General features: G+C 50.8%; 1 protein-coding gene across 1 annotated transcript; it reads right to left on the reverse strand.

The window, feature by feature from the left end:
• Positions 1-286: 286 nt before the first annotated feature.
• Positions 287-26,929, reverse strand: LOC149524597 (interferon-induced very large GTPase 1-like). The gene is made up of 2 exons (XM_089776977.1): positions 26,859-26,929; positions 287-11,198 (listed from the first exon to the last, which is right to left on the reverse strand). The coding sequence occupies exon 2, from the start codon at positions 11,129-11,131 to the stop codon at positions 3,884-3,886; it is 7,248 nt and encodes a 2,415-aa protein (XP_089633103.1). The 5' UTR covers positions 11,132-11,198; positions 26,859-26,929; the 3' UTR covers positions 287-3,883.
• Positions 26,930-27,159: the final 230 nt, after the last annotated feature.

Genomic DNA, 27,159 nt, shown 5'->3' on the forward strand with positions numbered 1-27,159 from the left:
TATTCTGGTCAATACGGGGTTGTCCAGGCCCCCCCCCCCCAGGCCACAGGCACCAGAATTGGTGTTTCAATGTGTCCAGATGAGCGAATGCCGGCAGCACTTCCATTTTGCTCAGCTCACGGGCTCGCATGAACAGCCTGTCCGTGGCCTCCCGAGATTCATCCTCATAGACTTATAGACTCATAGACTTTAAGGTCAGAAGGGACCATTATGATCATCTAGTCTGACCCCCTGCACAGTGCAGGCCACAGAATCTCAACCACCCCTCTTAGAATAATCCTCTCACCTATATCAAAGATATTGAAGCCTTCAAATACTTTGAAGACCCCAAGATGCAGAGAATCCTCTAGCTGTGATCTGTGCCCCATGCTACAGAGGAAGGCGAAAAACCTCCAGGGCCTCTGCCAATCTACCCTGGAGGAAAATTCCTTTCCGACCCCAAATATGGCGATCAGCTAAACCCTGAGCATGTGGGCAAGACTCACCAGCCAGACACCCAGAAAGTTCTCTATAGTAACTCCTATCATCCCTCCATTGACCTAGTCCCACTGATAATGAATGGTCAATTAGTTACCAAGATCATGTTATCTCATCAAACCATCCCCTTCATAAACCCATCTAGTTTAATCTTGAAGCCAGATAGATCTTTTGCTCCCACTACTTCCCTTGGAAGGCTGTTCCAGAACCTCACTCCTCTAATGGTTAGAAACCTTCGTCTAATCTCAAGTCTAAACTTCCTACTAGCCAGCTTATATCCATTTGTTCTTGTGTCCACATTGGTATTAAGCTTAAATAATTCCTCTCCCTCCCTGGTATTTATCCCTCTAATATATTTAAAGAGAGCAATCATGTCCCCCCTCAGCCTTCTTTTGGTTAAGTTAAACAAGCCAAGCTCCTTGAGTCTCCTTTCATAAGACAGGTTTTCCAGTCCTCGGATCATCCTAGTGGCCCTTCTTTGTACCTGTTCCAGTTTGAATTCATCCTTCTTATACATGGGAGACCAGAACTGCACACAGTATTCCAAATGGGGTCTCACCAATGCCTTGTATAACGGCACTAACATCTCCTTATCCCTACTGGAAATACCTCACCTAATACATCCCAAGATCGTATTAGCCTTTTTCACAGCCATGTCACAATGGTGGCTCATAGTCATCCTATAATCAACCAGGACTCCGAGGTCCTTCTCCTCCTCCGTTACTTCCAACTGATGTGTCCCCAGCTTATAACTAAAATTCTTGTTATTAATCCCTAAATGCATAACCTTACACTTCTCACTATTAAATTTCATCCTATTGCTATCACTCCAATTTACAAGGTCATCCAGATCTTCCTGTATGATATCCCGATCCTTTTCTGAATTGGCAATAGCTCCCAACTTTGTGTCATCTGCAAATTTTATCAGGGCACTTCCACTTTTGGTGCCAAGATCAGCAATAAAAAGATTAAATAAAATTGGCCCCAAAACTGATCCCTGAGGAACTCCGCTAGTAACCTTCCTCCAACCTGACAGTTCACCTTTCAGTATGACCCGCTGTAGTCTCCCCTTTAACCAGTTGCTCATCCACCTCTCAACTTTCATATTAATCCCTATCTTTTCCAATTTAACCAATAATACCCCATGTGGTACTGTAGCAAATGCCTTACTAAAGTCGAGGTAGATTAGATCCACTGCATTTCCTTTATCTAAAAAAATCTGTTACTTTCTCAAAAAAGGAGATCAGGTTGGTTTGGCATGATCTACCTTTTGTAAAACCATGTTGTAATTTGTCCCAATTGCCATTAGCCTCAATGTCTCTAACTACTTTCTCCTTCAAAATTTTGTTCCAAGATCTTGCATACTACAGATGTCAAACTAACAGGCCTGTAGTTACCCGGGTCGCTTTTTTTCCCCTTTCTTAAAAATAGGAACTAGATTAGCAATTCTCCAGTCAAATGGTACAAGCCCTGAGTTTAGAGATTTATTAAACATTTTTGCTAATGGACTTGCAAGTTCATGTGCCAGTTCCTTTAATATTCTTGGATGAAGATTACCTGGGCCCCCCGATCAGCAGAGTCCAAAAGGCCTTTAGGAAGCAGGGCTTTGAAACACAGCACTGAGCACCCCGCAGGACGTGCACACCCAGCCCTTGCGTGTTGTCCTGATTGTTCTCCATGATCGAGGGGTTGGCGGGGCTGCCACCGCTGCTGCTCAGCTTGGCCAGGCGCTGGTTGGTGGCTGTCAGCTCGGCTCGCAGGTTAGTCACCTCCTGGCTGGCGGACTGGATAGCTCCATCGATCCGCAAGACCAGCTGCTTATTGTCGTCCATCATGCTCAGGATTTTGGCCTGTTGGACACCCCCCTTCCTCCGCCTCCCTCTCCCCGGCAGCGGGCCATGATCCTCTTTCTGGCAGGCCATGACCACTCAACACACTCCACCATTAGGTGCCCCCAGGTGAACATCCTCCTCCCAGTGCGTTTATGCACAACGGGGTCCATGAAGAGATCCCTGCTCCTGCTGCTACGGTACCTGCATGGGTAACCAGGGCCAAAAAGGGCACAAACAGACTGTTTCCTGCTGATCTCAAGCAAGGGGGGAGGGAGTAGACAGGTGCATTATGGGATGCTGAAGACATGAACCCAGAACCACCCGCTGCACAGTTTTAGTCCCAGTGTGCATTGGCAGCATAACCCAGACTACAAACTGGCATAGGCATTGTGGGATAGTTACCCATAGTGCATTGCTCTCAAAGTCGGTGGTAATCTCCCTGCTGGGGACATGTTACTGTGTCGAATTCTTGCGCACTGCGGGGACTTGGACCTTTGATGCTATAAGATCAGGTGGGAAGAAATTGACGTTGGCCTTGTCTCGTAGTGCAGACATGGCCTGCGTCAGAGGGCTATGATATGGGAAAGGTTCATTTAACAGAAGGGTACAACTTTAATTTTAATTCAAGGGAGTGATGTGGATGGAGACTGAAAGACAGGTACTTGGCACACGTCAGAGCGATAGCTTTGCTATTTATGCACGGGAGGGGTTATCTTATTTTCTGTGTCACTCAGGTGAGCACGTAGTTGAGAAATTCTCTAGCAATGCTTGTCGTACACAGCCAATCTGCCAACTGCACTTTCCCCAAACTGAGGTACACCAACACACACGGCAGTGATCAAAGCTGGGTTTTATCCAGACCAGAGCTCTCCCATGCATAACACAGTTTGGGGCAGCTGCCTGGGCCCCACACTTTGGAGACCCTGTGGCAGCTCATTCAACCATCTTATGGATGGGATCCACAGGACCAAGGGCAGCCTGGGAGAATTACCTGGCTAGCCTGGTGCAGGGTAGCAGCAGGGGTCCCCCTCCTAAAGTGTCAGGAGCTGGAGTGACATGGCAACCTACTCCACTCTGCCACCACCTCCCAGCCTCCTTCACCGGGGCTGTGGGTGGAACAGATGCCAGGCCAGTGGGGGGGGGGATTGTCCCATGCCCCCCTAGAGATGGTCCTGATTCAGACACACCCGCACCCTCTAAAATCTAAACACTTGTTGACAATAAGTATCTTGTAGCCCTACTGAGCGCTACTGGACATACTGTTCCATGAAGAGTGAATCACACGCATTAGACTGGGTGCTAACAATCCCCCGTCCTTTAATTCTCCCCTGCGCCCAAGACACAGATCTCCCCAATTTTTTAGAAAGGGCTCTGGCATGTCAACTTATAGTTACTTAAATTTGTGAGTTCAATCCTTGAGGGGGCCATTTAGAGATCTGGGGCAAATCTGTCAGGGATGGTACTTAGTCCTGCTGAGAAGGCAGGGGACTGGACTCAATGACCTTTCAAGGTCCCTTCCAGTTCTAGGAGATTGGTATTTCTCCATTCATATGTTCTTTCTGACTGACTGAAGATTACACACGGCTCAGCTCTCTGAGCAGAGCATCCTTAGTGATGGTTCCCCATTGAGGAGGGATTTCTCCTTTGCCTTCAAACTTTCTACCATGGAGTTTTTCTAGCTCAGTTTTGAAATGACACACAAACCATTTCCAGTAAGGTTCCTCTGAAGTGTCTGGTGTGATGCTCCACTCAGAGTAAGGGGGTCCTGCTTCCCAGTACCTCTTGTAGGGAATGCGTTGATCGTTGTTACGTATGATTACACAATCACTTGATACAGAACTGGAACAAATATCAGTAACGAGCTGGTCTGTGTTATGCCAACACCTGCCACTCAAAGCTTCAGGCCGATGGAAGGGCACACTGTGTTTTCCATCATGGTCAGAGATGGTGTTTGTGCAAACAGCACTGCAAAAGGGACACTTCTCCCAGCACCCGCCAAGCCCTTCAGCAAGGATCTCGTGGGGTTTTCTTGGAAATGGCTCCATATCAATAGCTGCAAAGTCTTTTCGCAGGTTTTCCACCACAGGATCCAACGCCTTACTCAGGGCTTCCTTAAGAAACTCCATGTCAGTTACCTCCTGATGTTCAATGCTTTTTAGCTCACTTCTGGGAAGAGTTAAATACTCTTGAAGCCCTCTGCAGAATTCATCCAGCCAGAAGGAGACGTTGCCACTTTTGTCTTTAGTAACTTTAGTTGAGTCACGAATAGCTGAAAGGACATGTCTATGGAAATCATCCAGGGAACTGTTTAGGAAACACTGCAGTTTTGGATTGTTCTTGTCTAAGCAATAACGATCAACATTCTGCTTGATAAAATCCTCAAAAAAGTATTTTGGGGACTGAATGTATTGCATGTACTCTGCAAAGTTTTCCTTCTCGGCCAGAGACATAAGAATATGGTTTTCTAGCTTGGATCTGTTCCCATTGAAAGCTGGATGTCTAGACTTCATCTCACTGGCGATGTCAATGACCGTCTTGTCATAGACGGCCTGGCGGAGAGCTGCAGTGAGCTTGCTGCATAAGAACTCAGCAAATGCTGTGATGGAGGTTGCTCCTTGGCAGGAAATCTGGAAGCACTTGAAGAAATCTTCCCTTTTGCTCTCCAGGTAGACGGTTGGGTCGTGTGCTTTTTTAAATGCCCTGTGCATGGCTTCAAACCTTCCTCCCGCCATTTTGCATAAAAATACTGATAAATCGGCTGTGTACTCAGGAGTCAATGTGAAATTTGGGTTCTTAGATATAGACTCCACCTCTTGTATTATTTTATTAAGTATTTCATGAATGTAACTGGGACTGTAATCCAGTCTCTCACGCTCCTTGCTACTGATGATCGCTCCAACCCCCTGCATGATACAACCTGTATCCTTCTCTATGCGGTCTCTATCACACTTATCTAAAGTCTTTTTGAACACAAGCAATGTTCTCTTCGTGGTGACATGTTTGGACAAATCAGTGGAAAACCTATCACTAGATGAAGCCTTAAGTTTTTCCACATTAACAGATTTCAAACGCTCGAGCAGGATGTTTTCTATATCAACCTTAATGTTGGGCTCCTGAGCAGGAGGGGCGTCCGAGGCCACTTCACAGACCCATTCGTTCCACAGGCGGTTAAAGTTCTCTCTCAGTTCATCGTCACTCAGTTTCTTGCCTTTTAACTTCAGAGCCAGCTCTTGGCTCTTTTTAAAAAGCTCCTTTTCATACCCTGCCTTCCTTTCATCCAGTTTGCTTTGGCTCTTCCTTAGCCTGATAAGTTCCTCAGATTTCTTCTTCATGTCGTCAATAAGAGACGATTTAAGCTCTTTCAGTTTCATTTCCATGTTTGCTTTCCACTGAATCAATATTTCAGCGTCTGAGTCTTCTCTGAAAAACTTTTCAAGTTGATCCATAGTGGCAGTGTATTTTTCTCTGACTGCTCCTTCAAGGCTTTCTCTGGTGACTTGGAGCATTTCTTTGTTCCTGATTTGATTGTTCAGTTTTATCTGCAGCTCTAGCATGTGACTTCTCAGCTGCCAGCTCCATTGGCTGAATTTTGTTTCTAACCTGTTGTAGGCTGCGATCTCCAGCGTGTTCTTAAAGCTGAAAACAAAGTTCTCGTTCAACAAAGCCTGCCACAAATCACCGATTCGGACTTTTAATTCCGACAGCCTTAAAACTCTGCCCTGGGATTCCTGCTTGGCAGCCACGAGAATCTTGCTCTTTAGCTCCTGCACGTTTTGGCTGTAGCTGGGGTTAGGCGGCGCCATCGGGGGGTCCCCTTCCCAGAGGTGAGCAAAGTAATGGATGTGAGTGTTCACATCAAATCGGATAACGTCACTAAAGCAGGTTACATCACAGAACTCTTCCTGGGCTGCAGTAACGGCCATTTCATCTAATTTCTGCTGGAGGCGTCTTTGCCCTTCCATATTCTTCTCATTTGCTGTTATTTCTCCAACATTCTGGTGCACGAACAAGCAGCTCGGGGAGAGCTTGACTTGCTTCATCCTCAGAAAGGCCTGCACAGCGATCTGCAGGATATCTTGTATTTCCGAAGGGTTCTCGCCAAAGATATTGATCACTGTCATGTTACCAATCCCAATGACAAAGGTGGCCAGTTCGTTATCATGACTAAGGGATAAATTATTGGCCATCTCTATGGCCCGAAGCCCTTCTGTATCAACAACCAAAATATAATCAAAGTTCAAATCCTGCTGGAGATTTTCCTCCACCTTAATCAGCTGCATGAAGGCTCCCCTGGTGCATCTGCCCGCACTGACGCTGAACTGGAGACCAAACATGGCGTTCAGGAGGGTGGATTTCCCAGTGCTCTGGATGCCAAGCACAGAAAGAACAAACACCCTCCTGTCTCCCAGCTTCTCAATTACTGAGTCAAAAACTGCTCCTACCCATTTCAGTGGCACGTAGGAAGCGTCACCGTCCATCAGCTCAATGGGATACCCCGACACCATCAGGTCAGCTGCTATTTGAGGTAGTTTAAGAAAACATTTATTCTTTGTATCCATCGTATCCAGCGCTTCGTAAATCTGGCCTGTCTCCCTCAAAATGTGTTCAAGGCCAATTGTGGAATCATTTATCTCAGCTGAGAGTTTATCTAGATCCTTTTGTGACTGAGTTTTCAAACTATTTCCTTCTTTTTTCTTTATCAGCATTTCAGACCATAGCGTATGGAATTTCTGGTGCAGTTTTGCAAGGCAGTCCGAGGACAAGTCATCCATAAACACTTTCATCCACTGCAGGAAGTACTTTTGAGAGGGCTCTGGATGTGAGTGGAGATATTTGAGCACTGATTTCATTAGCGTATTGAGGGGGAAGGCCTTACTCAACTGATCACGTCGTATTGCAGCTTTCTCCGATTCCATCTGGCTCCTGTGCTGTTCAATGCTTCTGTTCTTTTTATCATGCAAGCGGGTAAGTTCCTTGTCCTTCCTACACCACCGGTGCCATAATTCTCCTTGCAGAGGCAAGAGCTCTCCCTTCATGCTTGCTAAGGGATGCTTCTTCAAGAGACCCATCAGTTCCTGGGCCTTTGCCTTGGCTTCCTTGCACTCTTCCTTGTCTGTATCAACGAGGAAGCCCTGCTGACGAGCCGCAGTCACACAAGCATCCAGACTGCGAGTGGTGATGGAGCCTGCCAGTAAGTCTCTGATTGTTGCTGTGATTTCGTCTATTAATTCAGCCTCGTTTCTGTTCTTGATGCCTATTCTGATGTTCTGGCTCGATTTGCCAGCCACAGTGTTCTCCTTTTCAGCAAAAAGGCAGATCAAAGGCTTTTGAGATTGCCAGAGATTACGGAGAATTGTCTTGCCCCTCGTGTCCTTCTGATCCGTATCTGACAAGAGAACCACGTTGACCGACGCGATCTCCTGTAGGAATCTGGCCTGTGGCTCGTGCTCTCTGGCATCCCCGTGCAGGTTGGTGAATGCTACGCAATTGTCGAATCTGTCGTCGTCCTTCCCCCCCGGGCAGTACCAGGCGATTTCCACAACCCCCTTCATGAGCAGGCAGTCTCTGCTGCTGCCCCTGCAGTGACGGTGGAAAAACACGTCATGCTTGTGCTTACTCAGCAGGGCGTTCAGGATCTGGGATTTAGAAGAAAGAGGCGACTGGCCAATCCGGGTGAAGGACACCAGGGGCGTCTCTGCTTGGTAAATCAGTTTGTTTTTATAATTCTGACTGGTACTCTCCACTCCTGACTTTTTGGCACTTTTCCAGCTCTTTTGAACCTGGCTCAGGGCCCACAGGGGGAATTCTATTTGTGCCGTGTGAGGATTTGGCACCAGCAAGGGGAGAGCAAACTGGCAGAAAGCGAGCTTCGTTGCAACATATTGTCTCATGAAATCATCGGCACAGTGAAAAATTGCCATCTGGAGATCCATTGGGTGCACGTGTGTCTGGCTTGTAGCAGATTCGTGGGCTCCCTCACTAAGATCATCAAAAAAGTCATCAAACGTCTCTGAGTCACTCTCTTTGTCTGTGGCATTCAACCCCCTTGTTATAGCTGGTTTGGTTTGACCCTCATCCTTACAAACCAGGTACCGGACCCGATAGTCCACCATTAACAGCTTTTGCAAAAAACAAAATGGCAGCTGATCCTCTGTGTTGGGCTGGCTGTCTTGCAAAGACATCTCAGTAATGATATGGAAAGTGGCTGTCCCCATTTTCCTAGGGTAGTACTTATCAAGTCCAAGTTGTTTCAGTAAATTCAAGAACTCCTGATTTTCATTAGTTTCACATGTTTCAACACCAGTAGATGGCACTTTGGGTTCTATTTTTGATTCCTTTTCTCTTTGACAGACGTCTTCTAGTTCTCTGATTATCTCCTGTTTCTTCAAACTAACATTCTCAGCTTCAAAATTCCCATTTAAAAGGCAATTTAAGTCTCTTTCCAGAACTTCCCAATTGTCCTGAGCACCGTGCTTTCTAAGAAGATTTGATATTTCATTGGACAGTACGTTTCCCATGTGACATTTCATAAATGTCAAACGTTTAGTCTTCTCCTCCAGAGTTACACTGTTGAATTCAGGGGTCACTGTCAGACCTGTCAACAGCAGGAATGCCTGGGCTCTGGAAACACTTTGATCCCTGTGACTCAAATACTCTGTATGTGCCCTTTGCATTGTTTTTAACAGGAAGGTAATTTCTGGGCACCCAAGGAGATACTTAAAAGTGTGACTGTCCACGTGGTACCCTGTGCTGGCTGCAATGCAGAGCAATAACAGCTCGATATCCGTCTGTGATTTCCCTCTGAGCGCTTGTAATAGGGAAGACAAAGCCAGGCTCACATTTAAGGTGGCCTTTACCTTAGCTTTCCGCACTGTTGCTTCAGAGGATGTAGGGCCATGGGTAACTTCCTCTATGTGAGTGTTCATGTGCTGTAGGACTTGCAAGAGACCTCCTAATTCGGAGATAGACTCATTCTTTAGCTGCGTCTTATCTTCATGAAAGATCCACTGCATAATGCAGGAAGATTTGGGGAAGTTCTTAACTGAATAGACATGAGGGTCCAGAAGGAAGTGCAGCAGAGATCTGATGTATTCAGTATTTTGTGATGGCAAATCTTTGCACCGTGACACTGTATTTGCCAGGAAGTCTTGGAGCGCCATATCCGACAGGCACACGTCAATCCACACGCCGTAGTTCTTGGTTTTTGTAGTCAGGCTTTGTTTGAGATTGAGCAGAGTCACCAGCTGTTCTTCATCCCCCGTGGCTTCCCAGGATTTCACTCCCTCTAAGAACGCTCTGGCCTCATCCACTGCACTGGCTAATCCCTCCCCCAACAACGTATCAACGCTTTGGTTAGTTAGGGCGCCATAGGCATCTCTGAGCCTGCTGCTGACTTGATGAACATCTGCAAAGTCTGGTCTGTGATTGGCCAGGATTATCTCCCACACGGGAACTAGCTGAGAGCCTCGGTTGATGACACTCCAGGTCTTGTTACTGGCCACAAGCCCAGATTTCCATGCTGCGAGTGAATCCACTCCAGGGGGGCCGCCCGTCTTGGTCACACGCAGCTGAATCTCTGTTTGCTCCTGTTTTCGGTCTGTGCCCTGAAATGAGGCTTCAGCCCTTGACTTGGATGCAGTGACACCGGCTGCAATACCCCAGCCCAAGCCGCTGTAGCTGCCCCCGACGTAAGAGCTCAGCGTGTCAGATGCTCGTTTCTTCACCTCGTCCAGCTGCTCTGCCCGGAATCCCTGTGACGCCGCTTTCCACCAGAATATCCCGCCCAGGTGGAGGGGGCCCTGGTTCACGTGAGACCCGAATCGCTTGAAGAAATTCCCGGCCCGGCTCTTCAGCAGGGGGAGCTTGTCGGGCTCTGTGGTGAGACTCAAAAGCTGCTCGATCTCTTTTAACTCCTGCAGTGCGGCGCTGGACAGTCGGAGCCGGTCCTTGGGGAAGTGGCAGGAGGCCAGGGGGATGTAGCTGTACTTGGTGGTGCAGAGGTAGGTGCGCTCAGAGCGGGACCTGTGGGTGCTTTCGGACTCTGACGAGCTGCTGCAGTCGGTGCTGGTTTCTGCACTAAACCCCCCAAACCCACCCTTGGCTGCGAGGCTCAGGCTGTAGCCCAGCGTTTCCATGGTCCGTGTGAACGTGGACTCTGCTGTGGCCGATGAAAACTCCTTCGTCTCACACAAGGGCCCTTGCTCTGGGCCAAAGAGCTCCAACCCGTCTGGGAGCTCTAGGAGCTGCTCGCGCTTCTCCACCATCTCGGCAAGCTGGTTGGTTTTGTAAATGCCCTGCAGGGCCAGCCCCCCCGACGCCCGTCTCACAACTTCCCTGTCAGGGAGAGTCTCACTCTGGGACATCGACTGCTCCAGGAGGTCTAACTGCTTGTGCGCGTTCTCCACCACCTCTCCCAGCGACTTCTGAGATGGAGCCCAATACTGGGGGGCTACGTCCATCGCTCGCCGCAGCTCCTCCTCTTTCCTCCTTACAACCTCGTCCTGGCGGCTTCTGCCTTGCTCCTGCATCGCCTTGAGCTCCTGCAGCGCCGACTTCACCTGCTCCTGCCTCTTCCTCAGCCCCTCCACGCGCTCCCCCTGCAGCTGCTGCATCGTGGCCTTCTTCTCAGCTATGTTAAGAAGGCTTCGGAGAGCCTGCTTTTCCCACTTGTGCTGAACTTCCCCTTCCAGCGTGAGGTAGTCTTCGTACGTTTGGTGTTCCAAAGCCTGTGCAGAGGTAACCCCCAATCTGTCTCGTAGTTTGGGCAGCCAATACTCCGTACTCAGTCCCACTCCAACGAGTCTCTGCCCCAGCTCTTCCATCCCGGGGTGTTTCTGTCCCGTGGGTCCCTGGCCAGGGTGGGCGCGGTTCTTCTCTGCAGACAAGGGTCTGAAAATGGAAAACATTTTTGTGTCACTTCATGAACATGTTTTCCAGCTCTCAGATCATTTCCTGCAGCTTCATGCACTGAAGTAGTCTGACAGTTTGCCAGCACTCACACTGGACAAATTACAATATCCGGATTCCCCCCAAACCAAGACACACTGCACTAATGTGTGTCTCTGTACACTCATACACCCACTAACTCTCCATACACTCATCCTGCAGGGCGAGAGGGGGACTGCCCCTTTTTCTTCAGGAGAGTCTGTGATCCTTAATGGTCTATTTTTTCTCTGTGCCTGTTCTTTTATTCTTTCCTTCTATACACATTAGTTTAGGTATAACATGGGCAGTTGGTGAAGTTTCCACTTGGGGAGGCAATAGCTTCCCAGGCCCTGACCCTTCCCACTGTGTCAATCCTCTTTTCTCTGTATATCCCGTGTCCCTGTTCTCTGAGGATTTGTCCCCTTCCAGCCAAATCCCTGCACCCAAGCAAATTATTTTTGAAAAAACCCTCCGCTTTATTGTTTTCTCAATAAAATGGAGCATATTTTGTGCCACATGCCAGACATACAGAAGATACCTAAGAACAGCACTACATTTGGGAAGAAGGAATGTCAGTCACAGGTTTATTAGATACCCTCATAACTGACATGCAGGCAGCTTGGAAATGCCCCAAACGCCTCCCATTGATCCTGGGGAACACAGAATGGCAAGCACCAGTTACAGCTAATTAAGAAATCTCTGTCCTTTCTTCACGCCATCAAATATGTTGTCAGGCCTCACCCTCCGCTGGCATTTGCCTGCCGACAGGAAGAAAGTGACTAGAATCTGACTGCAAAATTTGCCACCTCATTTTCACTTCTTGTGATGACGTGTTGGGGTTCCTCCAACTCCTGCACCCCAGTAGTGGCATGCACAGACTCCACCAGCCAGTAGAATAGAGGGAGTTTATTGCTTCTCCAAGGATACAGCACAGCATAGATGTCATCTGGTTACAGGGCCAGGCCTAGGATGCCTCAGCCCCCCTTGAGATGGGGGAGACTGGGCCCCTAAATCCCAGCCCCCCCCTTGCGTAGGCTGCTTCCTCCATGATTCCAGACAGAAACTGCCTCTCTTTCAGCCCTGCCCCTCAGACAGGGGTTGGATCCCGCCTTCCTCCCTTTGTCTCTCTCCCTGGGAGGCAACTTGTCGGACAGGTTGTGAGACCCTTGCCTAGTGACTCATCCGCTGTCCTGTTGGGCTGTGCTACAAATAGCCACCAGTGGAGGTCACCCGCTGCCCAAGCCCAGCAACCAGCAAGGCACCACCATACTGCACTGGGTTACAGAGCAGACAGCCCCCCCACTACGTCACACTTCTTCACACAGACAAGTGAGGGTCCTATGTTGATTGTTTCAACAGCAGTAAGCACCTCAGACAATGAACAAGAATTGCCAAGGGACAGGCCAGTAAGATACAGGCTGGCTGCTGCTTTAACAACAGCTCCTGTTCAGCTCACAGAACCAAGAAGGCAAAATGTCCAACTGAGGCACCATGATGGCGCTGGCTTTGTGTACCACACTGAGAGGCCCGATATCCTCAGGGGTGAAGGAACCAATTCCCCAGCCCAGTTCTCAGCAGGCAAATGTCATCTCCCAACCACTGGAAAGCGCTGAGCCCGATCCTACCAATAGCTAATCTCCTCCCTGCCACCACATCCCTCCCCCCTCTGCCCCCCTTCTTCCCTCCACACTAGGGATGTAAAAGTTGAAAAAGCGTATAGGTTAATGCTATAGACTACATGCATTTCCCCCCACACACTTGTCAACACATTTTTTAGCAGGCTGGCCAGCAGCCCAGCTCGGTCCTGGCTTGTGATGGGTCTGGGACCTGCACCCACTGCGACTCTGTATTTTAAGTACATTAGGAGCCAGGCAGGCAGGCAGCCCGGCTCAGTTCTGGCTCGCGCCGGGTCTGGGAACTCAGACCCCATCGGTAGGGGAAGTTGCTACTCAGCGATGCTTTCTAACCATTAGAGGAGTGAGGTTCTGGAACGGCCTTCCAAGGGAAGTAGTGGGGGCAAAAGATCTATCTGGTTTCAAGATTAAACTAGACGGGTTTATGAAGGGGATGGTTTGATGAGATAACATGATCTTGGTAACTAATTGACCATTCATTATCAGTGGGACTAGGTCAATGGAGGGATGATAGGAGTTACTATAGGGAACTTTCTGGGTGTCTGTCTGATGAGTCTTGCCCACATGCTCAGGGTTTAGCTGATCGCCATATTTGGGGTTGGGAAGGAATTTTCCTCCAGGGTAGATTGGCAGAGATCCTGGAGATTTTTCGCCTTCCTCTGTAGCATGGGGCACAGATCACAGCTGGAGGATTCTCTGCATCTTGGGGTCTTCAAAGTATTTGAAGGCTTCAATATCTGAGATCTAGGTGAGAGGATTATTCTGGGAGGGGTGGGTGAGATTCTGCGGCCTGCACTGTGCGGGGGTGTCACATTACCGAATTGGAGGGAAGCAGCCAGATCGCTGCTGCACCCCTAGGTGGGGGTGTTGGCCCCAGAAATCTGTATGAAAGGGAGCCATGGGGGGGGGGGGTATTGAATGGGAGCTTGTTGTTTTCTGATCCTGTGTACACTGTTTATGTGAGTGTATAATGTCTCTGTGTGTAGATCTGTAATCTGTGTGGAAACTGAAGATTTCCCTGCATGTGGTTAAGCATTGGGCAGGGCCCAGCCTGTGGAGCCTGTGGACATGCTAATTACCTGTGGAACAATGGTTCTCAATGGGCCAAAGACACACCCAAAGAATGGGGGCTGTCCTGAGAGCAGCCAGCAGGGAACACAGAGAGGCTGAGGACCAGGTGACCTGCTACATACTAGAAGAGGCCAGGAAGGAGTATAAAGAGGCCATGTGGTCGATGCCATTTGGTTCTCAGCTCAGCACTTCATCCCAGAGGCAGCACTGCAGGGATTGAAGAGCCCGGAAGACCTGTGAACCCATCCTGATCGTAGGATGTGCAATAAGAACTTTTAAACCAGCAGCTGCAACATCTCTGCTAGAGCCTGCATCGAGAACTGGGAGATTCGGTGCATGTAACGTACTGTACTTTAATAACCTTACTCTCAGGCTTTTCTTTCTTGTAATAATAAACCTTTAGATATAGATTCTAAAGGATTGGCCCAGCGTGATTTGTGGTAAGGTCCAGAGGGTAAATTGACCCGGGATCTGTGGCTGGTTTCTTGGAACCGGACAGAACTTGTTCGGGGTAGGTGGGATTGGGTGCTAGGACCCCCCACCTGTGTATAGGCCCGGGGCCATCTGGGGCACGGATATTGCTGGGGTGTCGGAGGGGTTTTGCTCGGGAGGCTTCAGGCAGGCAGCTGAAGCGCTCTGTGGGACTGGTTTGTGGCCTGTGTGAAGAGGTCGCCAGTCGGGGGCTGTAAGGAGCCCCGGATTTGAGCAATTCGCCCTGAGCGGACGCCCTCAGCTGTGCCCAGACACGGCCCGGTCCGTCACAGGGGGGTCAGAGTAGATGATCATAATGGTCCCTTCTGACCTTGAGGTCTATGAGTCTATGAGTCTTTCTCAGAGGCAGCAGTGCAGGGTGACGATCAGCCCGTCTGCGAGGGGAACTGGTTTTTAAACTGGCATCCCTTGTGGACCAGCTCCCGCCTGGCACTTCGTGCTGCCTTACAGCGGCAGCAGTGGAGAGCAGCAGGGGCTCCTCGGGTGTCAGGGTGGAGCGCACTGGCTGCCACTCCCATCAACTAACCAATAAGAATTCACGAGGTTAATCGACTATTCGCTTACCGGAGATTCAACATCCCCACTCCACACCCCTTTCCCCTCGGGCTCCCATGGCTCAAGATCACCGCCATCCCCACCCAAGGGCTCCCCCTGCCCTGCCTGTAAAAAAACAAACTGCCCCAGCTCAGGCCACTGCTGACCTGTGGGAAAGTGCTGAAGGGTCCCTCTGGCCCAGGGGGAGGGGGATCTATTGCTCCTGGCCATTGATTGTTCTGCTCACGCCCACCTACCCAGCCAGCACTGGGCCCCTGCTGCCATAAAGGCTGCAGCCCTCCCTGCAGCACACACAGCATAAGGCTGGCTGGCCAGTCTGCACCCTTGTCTAGCCCTTTGAGAAGTGATGACGGGGGAGGCTGGGTGGGGCCCTGCTCTCCCTGCCTCTGCCTCTTCTGGCAAACTGCTGCAGCATTGCCCAATGGGCAGAGTCATCAGCCCATAAAGGCCCAAAGTGAAGTTCTCCTGCAACCCGGGAGCAGCGGCTACTCCAGGAATAACACAGAAAGATTCTGAAATTGTACAAAACACTTTGCAAAATTGCCCTTCTCAGCACTTTCCCTCTGCTGACATCAAAGCACCCGGCTAAACCCAATGGATTTACACAAACTCCTGTGCGGCAGGCAAGTGTTATTAGTATCCCTTCTGTCAGATGGAGAAACTGAGGCACGGAATAATTAAATTCCTTTTCCGCTGTTTCTTTTTAAATTGGGGCGGGCGGGGGAGGGGGCAAGCAGGAAACCATTGAGAAAACCCTCCATCTTCACATTCCTAGCAGAGGGGAGCACAGGCCACCCTGAAACCCCAGCCTCCCCCACCACAGGGACTCGGCAGTGAGGCTGCGCCTGACCCTGGCAGTGTGAGGGCTGGCCTGCCCCTCTGTGCCAGGCCTACCAGGTGTGGCTGGGCAGGCGCAGGCCAGCATGAGCCAAGTGTGGAGGGGTTGTTGTGAGGGGGTTCATGTGTGGGACAGTCTGGGTGTGGGCGGCTCGGTGGGAGATCTGGATGCACAAGGGCACATTGGGGGGCTCTGGAGCAGGGAACTGGGACTCTGGCTCAGCTCAGTGGAGGAGTTGGGGGGAAGTGGGGTTTGGAGTGGGGGCCAGGTGCTGGGGAAGTGGGACCTCATAGGACCGGGGCTCAGACTGCAACTTGCTGTGGCTCAGAGGGGTGAGAGTCTGGGTATGGGGAGCTTGTTGGATTAGTCCAGGTTTAGGGGAGCAGAGCTTGTCAGGGTGAGGCTCAGATGGGCCTGCTTGACCAGGGAGCCCCAGCTGCTGGTGAAAGGACACTGCATGTCGGACTCCTGTACCCCCCACAATCCCTCATCCCCTTTTCTTCTCCACCCCCCCATAAGAATGGCCATCCTGTGTCAGACCAAAGGTCCATCCAGCCCAGGGTCCTGTCTGCCCACAGTGGCCAGCACCGGGTACCCCAGAGAGAAGGAACACAACAGGGAATTCTCACATGATCCATCCCCTGTCACTCATTTCTGGACAAACAGAGGCAGGGATCCCATCCCTGCCCATCCTGGCAAATAGACATTGCTGGACCTAACCTCCACGAATCTATCTAGCTCTTTTTTAAACCCTGTTAAAGTCCTGGCCTTCACCACATCCTCTTGCAAGGAGTTCCACAGGTTAACTGTGCGCTGCATAAAGAAAAACTTATTTTTCTTTGTTTTAAACCTACTGCCTATTCATTTCATTGGGTGACCTCTAGTTCTTATATTATGGGAATAAGTAAATAGCTTTTCCTTCTTCTCTTTTTCCACACCAGTCATGATTTTATGGACCTCTACCATATCCCCCTTTAGTCTCCTCTTTCTTTTCTAAACTGAAAAGTCCCAGTCTTTTTAATCTCTCTTCATATGGGACCTGTTCCAAACCCAGCATCATTTTTGTTGCTCTTTTCTGAACCTATTCCAGTGCCAATGTATCTTCTTTTGAGATGAGGTGACCACATCTGTAAGCAGTATTCAACATGTGGACGTACCATGGTTTTATATGGAGGCAATAAGATATTCTCTGTCTTATTCACTATCCCTTTTTTAATGATTCCCACCAGAGCAGCATGCGGAGGACAGCGCAGGGCCCTGGCAGCAGTAGAAAGTGGCCCAGGACTGGGGATTGACCTCCGGGAGCTCAGCCCGTTTCGGGTGGAATCCCCGCTGGGCAGGCAGCATGCGCTATCGCAGCCAATAGGGCCCTGGGCTGGGACCCGGTGGAGTGGGAGGGCCTGGGTCCCCCTTCTGCCTCCACCCCACAGCAACCCAGCTCCCAGGCTCCTCGGGAGGCCCGCCTGGGAACCAGGCCGTCAAGGGGGTCCGTACCCTGAGGGAGGGAAGCTGTGTTTGGGGACTAGGCTGCAGAGGCCGTATTGACCCTATAGGGGTGCAATGGACTTGTGTATTGACCCTACTATAGGTGCAAGAGATTTGTGACTAGGCCCAAGAGGCCATACTGATCCTATAGGGGTGAATTAGACTGGTGCCCAGGCCCAAGGGGCTGTATTGAAGGAATGCCTGGCAGAGCACTGCAAGCGCCACTGACACTAAACCTGTGGGGCACTTGGAGAGAATTGTAACTGTAGCCAAAAAAGGAGGGGCAAAAAATCACAAGAAGCCCAGAAATCAGCGGAGAAATATGTCATGGGAGTTAAGTGGTTTGAGGAAAGGGGGAGGGGGATGTGATGTTGCAACAACCCAACATTCCTAGGCACTAGATCCAGAGTGTCCACCACACCGGCCACTAGCCACGTGTGGCTATTTGGCCAGTTGAGTGTGGCTAGTCGATTACAGCAGCAGCCACTCTAGTGGCTACTGCTTCAGCACTGGTTGGACTGCACAGCCCTCGATACTCCATAGCCCTCGATACTCCATAGCCACTCGATACTCCATAGCCACATAGCGAAGCGGACAGGGGACTGCAGACAGGGGAGTTGAAGAGGGAGAGCAAAGCGACCCCACCGCCGAAGAGGCTACCCGGTGAGAGTACAAGCTGTGGTGTGAGTGTGTGTGTGTGTGCCTGACTGTTTGAATTTTACAGTTTGAAGTGTGAATTGAGTCTGATTCCAGGGAGTGCTAGCAGTTTCAGTTTCAGCTTCTGTGGCAGTTGGGACTGAGAGCCTGCCATTGTTCCCTTGATTGCCTCTGATTAGCCTCAGGCTCAGCCTTCCCCTGTGTGACTCAGAAGGGGGCAGGCCTGACCTAGGCAAGCAGGCTTTAAAAAGCCAGAGCAGTGCGACCAGGGGAGCGAAGCGGACAGGGGACTGCAGACAGGGGAGTTGAAGAGGGAGAGCAAAGCGACCCCACCGCCGAAGAGGCTACCCGGTGAGAGTACAAGCTGTGGTGTGAGTGTGTGTGTGTGTGCCTGACTGTTTGAATTTTACAGTTTGAAGTGTGAATTGAGTCTGATTCCAGGGAGTGCTAGCAGTTTCAGTTTCAGCTTCTGTGGCAGTTGGGACTGAGAGCCTGCCATTGTTCCCTTGATTGCCTCTGATTAGCCTCAGGCTCAGCCTTCCCCTGTGTGACTCAGAAGGGGGCAGGCCTGACCTAGGCAAGCAGGCTTTAAAAAGCCAGAGCAGTGCGACCAGGGGAGCGAAGCGGACAGGGGACTGCAGACAGGGGAGTTGAAGAGGGAGAGCAAAGCGACCCCACCGCCGAAGAGGCTACCCGGTGAGAGTACAAGCTGTGGTGTGAGTGTGTGTGTGTGTGCCTGACTGTTTGAATTTTACAGTTTGAAGTGTGAATTGAGTCTGATTCCAGGGAGTGCTAGCAGTTTCAGTTTCAGCTTCTGTGGCAGTTGGGACTGAGAGCCTGCCATTGTTCCCTTGATTGCCTCTGATTAGCCTCAGGCTCAGCCTTCCCCTGTGTGACTCAGAAGGGGGCAGGCCTGACCTAGGCAAGCAGGCTTTAAAAAGCCAGAGCAGTGCGACCAGGAGAGCGAAGCGGACAGGGGACTGCAGACAGGGGAGTTGAAGAGGGAGTTGCAGAGGGAGTGACTGATGGTGATGAAGACCCGTAGCGCTTGTGCCAGTACTTCTCCTGTCTCCTCCACCTGTGCCTGTATCCAGACAGAGAACCTGAGCATGGATGCCTCTACCCAGGTCCTGGTGTGGTCTTGCTGTATTTGTGGCTTGCAATTCCCACTGAGTGATCTCCAGGCTGGGGGAGACAACCGTTGTGAAAGGTGCCTGCTGGTGGAATCTCTCAGGCAGCAGGTGGGAGAGCTACAGGAGGAGGTGGCCAGGCTGAGGAGCATTCGAAGCCATGAGGAATTCCTGGACAGTATTCCTGTGGAGTCCACGGAGGTCACTGTCCTAGGATGTGGGACTGTTGACCAGCCACTTATGGAGGAGGCAGTGGTGCAGGGTGAGCACTGGCAGCTGGTTACTTCCGGCAGCAGGCAGTGTTCCACCCCTGCTCCTAACCCTCCCACTGTGTTGTTACATAACCGTTACACTTTACTTTCAGTAGGAGACAAGGAGTCACCCCCCACAGTGGAGGAGACCAGGCCTTGCACCACCAAGGTTGAGCAGTCTCCTGCCACCACTGCGAGGAGGAAACGTAGAGTAGTGGTGGTTGGAGACTCTCTTCTGAGGGGAACGGAGGCACCCATCTGTCGCCCTGACAGCTCATCTCGAGAGGTATGCTGTCTGCCAGGGGCCCGTATCCGAGATGTTACGGAGGCATTGTCGAGGATTATCCGGCCCTCTGACTACTACCCCATGCTACTCATCCACGTGGGCACAAATGATACTGCCAGGTGTGACACTGAGCGGATCAAGTGTGACTACAGGGCTTTGGGAGTACGGGTGAAGGAGTTTGGAGCGCAGGTGGTATTCTCTTCTATCCTTCCTGTCAAAGGTAGGGGCCCGGGCAGAGAGAGGTGCATCCTGGAGGTGAATGCCTGGCTGCGACGATGGTGTTGCCAGGAGGGATTCGGCTTCCTTGATCACGGGGTGCTCTTCCAGGAAGGACTGCTTGGCGGAGACGGAGTTCACCTTTCCAGGAGCGGGAAGGCCTTGTTTGGACACAGACTGGCTAACCTTGTGAGGAGGGCTTTAAACTAGGTTTGTCGGGGGCAGGTGAGCAAAGCCCACAGGTAAGTGCTGAATGTGCGGGACTGGGAGATGGGTTGGAAATGGGGGGGACTACGGCCTATAATGGCAAGGAGAAAGGAGGGTCAGGGCACAACAGGGAGGCAAGATCAAATCAGTATCTTAGATGCCTATATACAAATGCGAGAAGTATGGGTAATAAGCAGGAAGAACTGGAATTGCTAACCAATAAATACAACTATGATATCATTGGTATTACAGAAACCTGGTGGGATGGGACGCATGATTGGAATATTGGTATGGAAGGGTACGGCTTGCTCAGGAAGGACAGACAGGGAAAAAAGGGAGGAGGGGTTGCCTTGTATATTAAAAATGTACACACTTGGACTGAAGTGGAGATGAACGTAGGAGATAGCTGTGTAGAGAGTCTCTGGGTTAAGCTAAAAGGGGTAAAAAACGAAGGTGATATCATGCTAGGAGTCTACTACAGGCCACCTAGCCAGGTGGAAGAGGTGGATGAGGCCTTTTTTAAACAATTAACAAAACTATCCAAAGCCCAAGATTTGGTGGTGATGGGAGACTTCAACTATCCAGACATATGTTGGGAAACTAACACAGCGAGGCACAGGCTATCCAATAAGTTTCTGGACTGCATTGGAGACAACTTTCTGTTTCAGAAGGTTGAAAAAGCTACCAGAGGAGAAGCTGTTCTGGATTTGGTTTTAACAAATAGGGAGGAACTAGTTGAGAACTTGAAAGTGGAAGACAGTATAGGGGACAGTGATCACGAAATAATAGAGTTCATGATCTTAAGGAAAGGTAGAAGGGAGACCAGCACAATTGAGGTTATGGATTTCAGGAAGGCAGATTTTGATAAGCTCAGAGAACTTGTAGGTAAGGTCCCATGGGAAGCAAGACTGAAGGGAAAAACAACTGAGGAGAGTTGGAAGTATTTCAAAGGGACGTTGTTAAGGGCCCAAAAGCAAACAATTCCGCTGTGTAGGAAAGATAGAAAATATGGCAAAAGACCAGCTTGGCTTAACAAGGAGATCTTGCATGATCTCAAAATAAAAAAGGAGTCATATAAAAAATGGAAACTAGGACAACTAACAAAGGAGGAATATAGGCAAGCAACACGGGAATGCAGGGGCAAGATTAGAAAGGCAAAGGCACAAAATGAGATCAAACTAGCTACAGGCATAAAGGGAAACAAGAAGACCTTTTATAAATACATTAAAAGCAAGAGGAAGACCAAGGACAGGGTAGGCCCACTGCTTAGCGAGGAGGGAGAAGCAGTAACAGGGAACTTGGAAATGGCGGAGATGCTCAATGACTTCTTTGTTTCGGTCTTCACCGAGAAGTCTGGAGGTGTGCCTAACGTAGTGAATACAAGCAGAGAGAGGGTAAGTTTAGAAGATAGGATACACAAAGAACAAGTTAAAAATCACTTAGGAAAGTTAGATGTCAGCAAGTCACCAGGTCCTGATGAAATGCATCCCAGGATACTCAAGGAGCTGATAGAGGAGGTATCTGAGCCTTTAGCTATGATCTTTGAAAAATCATGGCAGACAGGGGAGATTCCAGAAGACTGGAAAAGGGCAAATATTGTGCCCATCTATAAAAAGGGGAATAAGAACAACCCAGGAAATTATAGACCGGTCAGTTTAACGTCTGTCCCAGGGAAGATAATGGAGCAGGTAATTAAGGAAATCGTATGCAAACACTTGGAAAGTAATAAAGTGATAGGGAATAGCCAGCATGGGTTTGTGAAGAACAAGTCATGCCAAACTAATCTGATAGCTTTCTTTGATAAGATAACGAGCCTTGTGGATAAGGGAGAAGCGGTGGATGTCATATACCTAGACTTTAGTAAGGCATTTGATACGGTCTCGCATGATATTCTTATTGATAAACTAGGCAAATATAACTTAGATAGGGCCACGATAAGGTGGGTGCATAATTGGCTGGATAACCGTAGTCAGAGAGTTGTTGTTAACGGTTCTAAATCCTGCTGGAAAGGGATAACAAGTGGAGTTCCTCAAGGGTCTGTTTTGGGACCCGTACTATTCAATATCTTCATCAATGATGTAGATATTGGGATAGAGAGTACTCTTATTAAGTTTGCAGATGATACCAAACTGGGTGGGGTTGCGACTTCTTTGGAGGATAGGGACATAATTCAAAATGACCTTAGCAAGTTAGAGAAATGGTCAGAGGTAAACAGGATGAGGTTTAATAAAGAGAAATGCAAAGTGCTGCACTTAGGAAGGAACAATCAGTTCCATACATACAAGATGGGAAGCGACTGTCTAGGAAGGAGCATGGCGGAAAGGGATCTAGGGGTCATAGTGGACCACAAGTTGAATATGAGTCAACAGTGTGATGCTGTTGCAAAAAAAGCAAATATGATTCTAGGTTGTATCAACAGGTGTGTTGTAAGCAAAACTCGTGAAGTCATTCTGCCGCTCTACTCTGCACTAGTTAGGCCTCAGCTGGAGTACTGTGTCCAGTTCTGGGCGCCACATTTCAAGAAAGATGTGGAGAAATTGGAAAGGGTACAGAGAAGAGCGACAAGAATGATTAAAGGTCTAGAGAACATGACCTATGAAGCCAGGCTTCATGAACTGGGCTTGTTTAGTTTGGAAAAAAGAAGATTAAGGGGGGACATGATAGCGGTTTTCAAATATCTAAAAGGGTGTCACAAGGAGGAAGGCGAAAATTTGTTCCTCTTGGTTTCTGAGGACAGGACAAGGAGTAATGGGCTTAAAGTGCAGCAGGGGAGGTTTAGATTGGACATTAGGAAAAAATTCCTAACTGTCAGGGTGGTCAAATATTGGAATAAATTGCCAAGGGAGGTGGTGGAATCTCCCTCTCTGGAGATATTTAAGAACAGGTTAGATAGACATCTGTCAGGGATGGTGTAGACGGAGCTTGATCCTGCCTTGAGGGCGGGGGGCTGGACTCGATGACCTCTCGAGGTCCCTTCCAGTCCTATTATTCTATGATTCTATGATTCCTGAAGGCTGGTGCCACATTCCCCAGTACCGAGCTAGGGTATAAACGCACTGTGTGAAGCTGGTTCAGGGGCGCACAGCCCCTCTTAGCGATCAGGCCAGAGGGACAGGCTGATGAATAGCCGTGTGTTCACCAGACTACCATGGAGAAGATGAAGGGGATAAGTAACCATGTGAGAGGGTCAACGCATAAACTGTTTGTACCAATGGACTAGCAGTTCCCTCAGGGCAGGGGGCTGGGTGCGGGAGAGTCAGGGTAGGGGTTTGGGGGTGAGGCGGGCTCAGCACAGAGAGCTGTGAGTGTGGGGGATGCAGGAATCAGGGAAGGGGAGGGGTTGGACGGTGTGGGAGGCACAGGGGAGGGGCTGGGTGTTGTGGGGGATTCAGGGGGTGGGGTGCCTAGCAGCTTTCTCCTGGTCCAGCCAGGGATGGCAGGGGCCATGCAACCATCCTCCATTTCTCTCTGGGGCTGGCCGAGGGGGGGGGTGCAGCACACCCATGGGTGCTCCTGGGGCTTGCCTAGCACCATGGGGGCCATGCAGTCTGCCCACCAGCTGCTCCCTGAGTCCAGCTCAGAGCAGCAGGAGAGACCGTGCAGGCTGCTCCCCAGGGCTGGCTCCGAGTGACGGGGCCACACGGCAAGTTCGGCAGCTGCACCCGGGGCAGGGGCCCTTGCTGCCCCTCTGTGTCATTTGTGAGTATCACTGTCTGCTCCCGCACCCCTCCCTTGGCATGTCACACGGAGCAGCCCCCTTCCAGGCACCTCCCACTGTCCACCCACCCTGACCTGGCTTTCAGTGAGGAGAAGAGGAAGGTGCACAGCAAGTTTGTTGTCCTAGTGCAGCGCCCCCTCTCCACCTGGTTACCTTCTTTAAAGCCAATCTCCTTACAGGTTTGGATGGACAGGTCTGGGTTCTTCTGGATCCCGCCACCCACTCAACTTTATTTTTTCTGATGGATTTATTTGGTGGTGCCTCCACCCCCCTCACTCCTTCCTGGCAGGGTCACCAGGGCATCTTGGGAGGAAAATTCTAGCCCAGGATAATCCCCACGTATTTGCCAGATAGTTGGAGACTCCCAGAAAATAGCCCAAACATATAGGCTATGTCTAGACTGGCCACAAATTCCGGAAAAGGGATGCAAATCAGGTAAATCAGCATAGGGAAATCCGCGGGGGATTTAAATATCCCCCGCGGATTTAAATAAACATGTCCGCCTCTTTTTTTCCGGCTTGGGGAAAAGCCAGAAAAAAAGCGTCTAGACTGGCGCGATCCTCTGGAATAAAGCCCTTTTCCGGAGGATCTCTTATTCCTACTTTCAAGTAGCCAAAAAGTAGGAATAAGAGATCCTCTGGAAAAGGGCTTTATTCCGGAGGATCGCGCCAGTCTAGACGCTTTTTTTCCAGCTTTTCCCCAAGCCGGAAAAAAAGCGGCGGACATGTTTATTTAAATCCGCGGGGGATATTTAAATCCCCCGCGGATTTCCCTATGCTGATTTACCTGATTTGCATCCCTTTTCCGGAATTTGTGGCCAGTCTAGACATAGCCATACACTATAATAAACACAAGTATATTAAACAGGAGACAATTATAACAGAACAGGGTAAAACACTATTTTTAGGGTCACCGGTGCCCAGCAACTGTGAGGTTAGTGTCTCGTTGGTACGCGTACTTTGGTGGGGCCCTTGATGACTTTTGACCACACAATCCTTCTCTGCAGTGGTGTAGCAGTGGGGCTGACTAGGTCCAGCACAGCCCAAAGGACTCACAAATGGGAGAAGGCAGCAAATCCCTCCACAGGTTTAATATGCAGCAGGTAATAAAATCCCCAAACAAATTCCCTGCCTGACTAACTAAAAGATGGTGCACTCACACACTCCAGGAATGAGGCTCAGTTTGAGAGATGACTCAGTCCCTGCAGAGGGGCTGCTCTCTTCTCACAGGGGTCCTCTTGAGGCAGGAGTCAGGCTGCTTCGGTCCCAGAATTTCCCCTCCCCGCGAAGGGGTGCAGGGCTCAAGGTGCAGGCCACACAACTGCACCAAAATTCAAACTAAAACCTCCTAGCCCAGCATGCAGACCCACCCAGCAGGCAGCAGCCCTGAACTCGCAGACAGAGCCGAGCTGACCATGCAGTGACTGGTCTCACCCAGGGAGCTGGAGCCGACTCAGCCTGGCTGGGGAAGCCTCCCAGCAAACTCCACAAACTGGGAATCAGCAGTGGAGACATAAACCCAGCTGAGGGATCCTGCCTTCAGGTCCCTAGAGGCCAGTTCTCAGGGGGACCCTGCATGCAGGCCTGGGCTTACTAGCTCCCACACAGCCAGCCCCCCCTTGCCCGGGCTGGCTCCAGACTGTCCCAACCATGGTCTCTCCTTCCCCCTGGGAGGGGCATCTCACTCCCTATGGGCTGCCAGGCAGACTCTGGCCCTGGTAGGGAGCGGGCGCCCAGGCAAACTCAGAGGCTATGTCTAGACTGCAGGCAGATCTTTCGAAAGAGAAATCCGCTTTTTCGAAAGAGAGCACCCAGCGAGTCTGGATGCTCTCTTTCGAAGACGGCCTTTTTACATTGAAGAACGCCTTCCTTCGAAAGAGGAACTTTCGAAGGAAGGCGTTCTTCCTCGTGAAACGAGGTTTACCGCCATCGAAAGAAAAGCCGCGTTCTTTCGAAATAATTTCAAAAGAACGCGGCTTGAGTCTGGACGCAGGGGAAGTTTTTTCGGGAAAAGGCTACTTTTCCCGAAAAAACCCCTGAGTCTGGACACGGCCAGAGTGTCTCTCCCAGATCTGCCAGCAGACAGAGCCCTAGAAATCTAGGGAATCTCCTTGGGGGTTACACTAGCTTGTACCGTCGCGGAGCAGTACTTGAGCAAGCCGACTGACGGGTGCACAGACAGACAGACGGACGGAGGCACAGCGTACAATAGGAGTCACAGGGGGGCTGTCTTTGTCTGGCTAAGGGGAAAGGGACAGTTCCACAGATCACCGAGCTGGTCAATTGTAACAGGTCTCCACGTGCTGGTGGCCCTGCAGAGTCTATGGGGCGGCCGCTTCCCCCTCCCCCCTGCCTTGGCACAGCTGGGGAGCCCTGAGCCCGCAGGGGAAAGAGGCTCCGGGCCAGCCCAGAGGCTCCGGGAACAGCAGTTTCAGGGGACTCCTGCTTGGCCCTGCAGCGCCGCGCTGCCCCATGCTTAGCACTGCCGGCCTGGGGGCGATTTCCCTTCGAACCGCAGGCACGTCTCCGCCGGGAACCATCTCCAGGGACTGGCGCTGGGGCACGGCTGGGAGAAGGTTCCCGGGGACGGCGGGAGAGGCACCTTGCTGCCAGGCTGCCCCTCCGGCGCATGGCCGGTCCCTGCTCCCAAGCTGGGGGCCACTGCCCGTCTCGAGGGAGAGTCTGGACAAACGTTAACGGGGCAGCAGTGAGTCTTGCCCCAGGCCTGTTCGTGGGGGGGTGAAGCTTTGGCTGAACCTTTGCCCAGCGGAGCCCGGCAGGGAAACCTTCACTCGGACAGTTCCCCTTTGGCTGCGTTAAATCACCTGGCAACAAGCGTCTCTGTGGAAACGCTCGGCCCCATAGCTGGGGGAGCCCCACCCCCACCTGTAAGACTAGAGTCCGGTGTATTCTGATGGCCTTTGACCTACCAGCTGGCCCCTGTGTCCAGGCTCCCCGTCCTCAGAGACTCCACCGGGCTGTGCTAACATCCAACCCTTCTCCCCATTGCACCCTGCGTCTTGGCCCACGAGCCCCCTCTGCCCTGGCAGCTCGGATCTGAGGGTCCCCAAAGCCAGAACGGTACCTTCCAGCCCAGAGTGCCCAGGTCTCTGCTCGGTCCTGCGCCTGCTCTGCTCTCGCCTCGCTCGCAGGGCAGGACTGCGCGGCTACTTATACACAAACACTCAGCTCTGGCAGCTTGCCAGCCACCGGTTGCTGATTTCCTATAAAGCAGAGTGTGCAGGGAAGGGAAGCAAAGACGGGCACTTTGCCTGAAGATGCCAGGAGGGGATCCAAGCCCTGGGTCCCTGCTGTTTGAACCTCTGTGGGTCTCCCCAGGCTCCAGCTCTGGCAATGTCCCCTCAGTGACTGTGTCTGCAAGGAAT

This window comes from Pelodiscus sinensis, chromosome 3 (genome assembly GCF_052426305.1).
Source record: "Pelodiscus sinensis isolate ZL-2025 chromosome 3, ASM5242630v1, whole genome shotgun sequence".
NCBI classification, from domain to species: domain Eukaryota; kingdom Metazoa; phylum Chordata; order Testudines; family Trionychidae; genus Pelodiscus; species Pelodiscus sinensis.

Excerpts from the sequence above, each read along its gene's own strand:
- LOC149524597 (XM_089776977.1), bottom strand. The coding sequence starts at position 11,131 with ATGGAAGAGCTGGGGCAGAGACTCGTTGGAGTGGGACTGAGTACGGAG.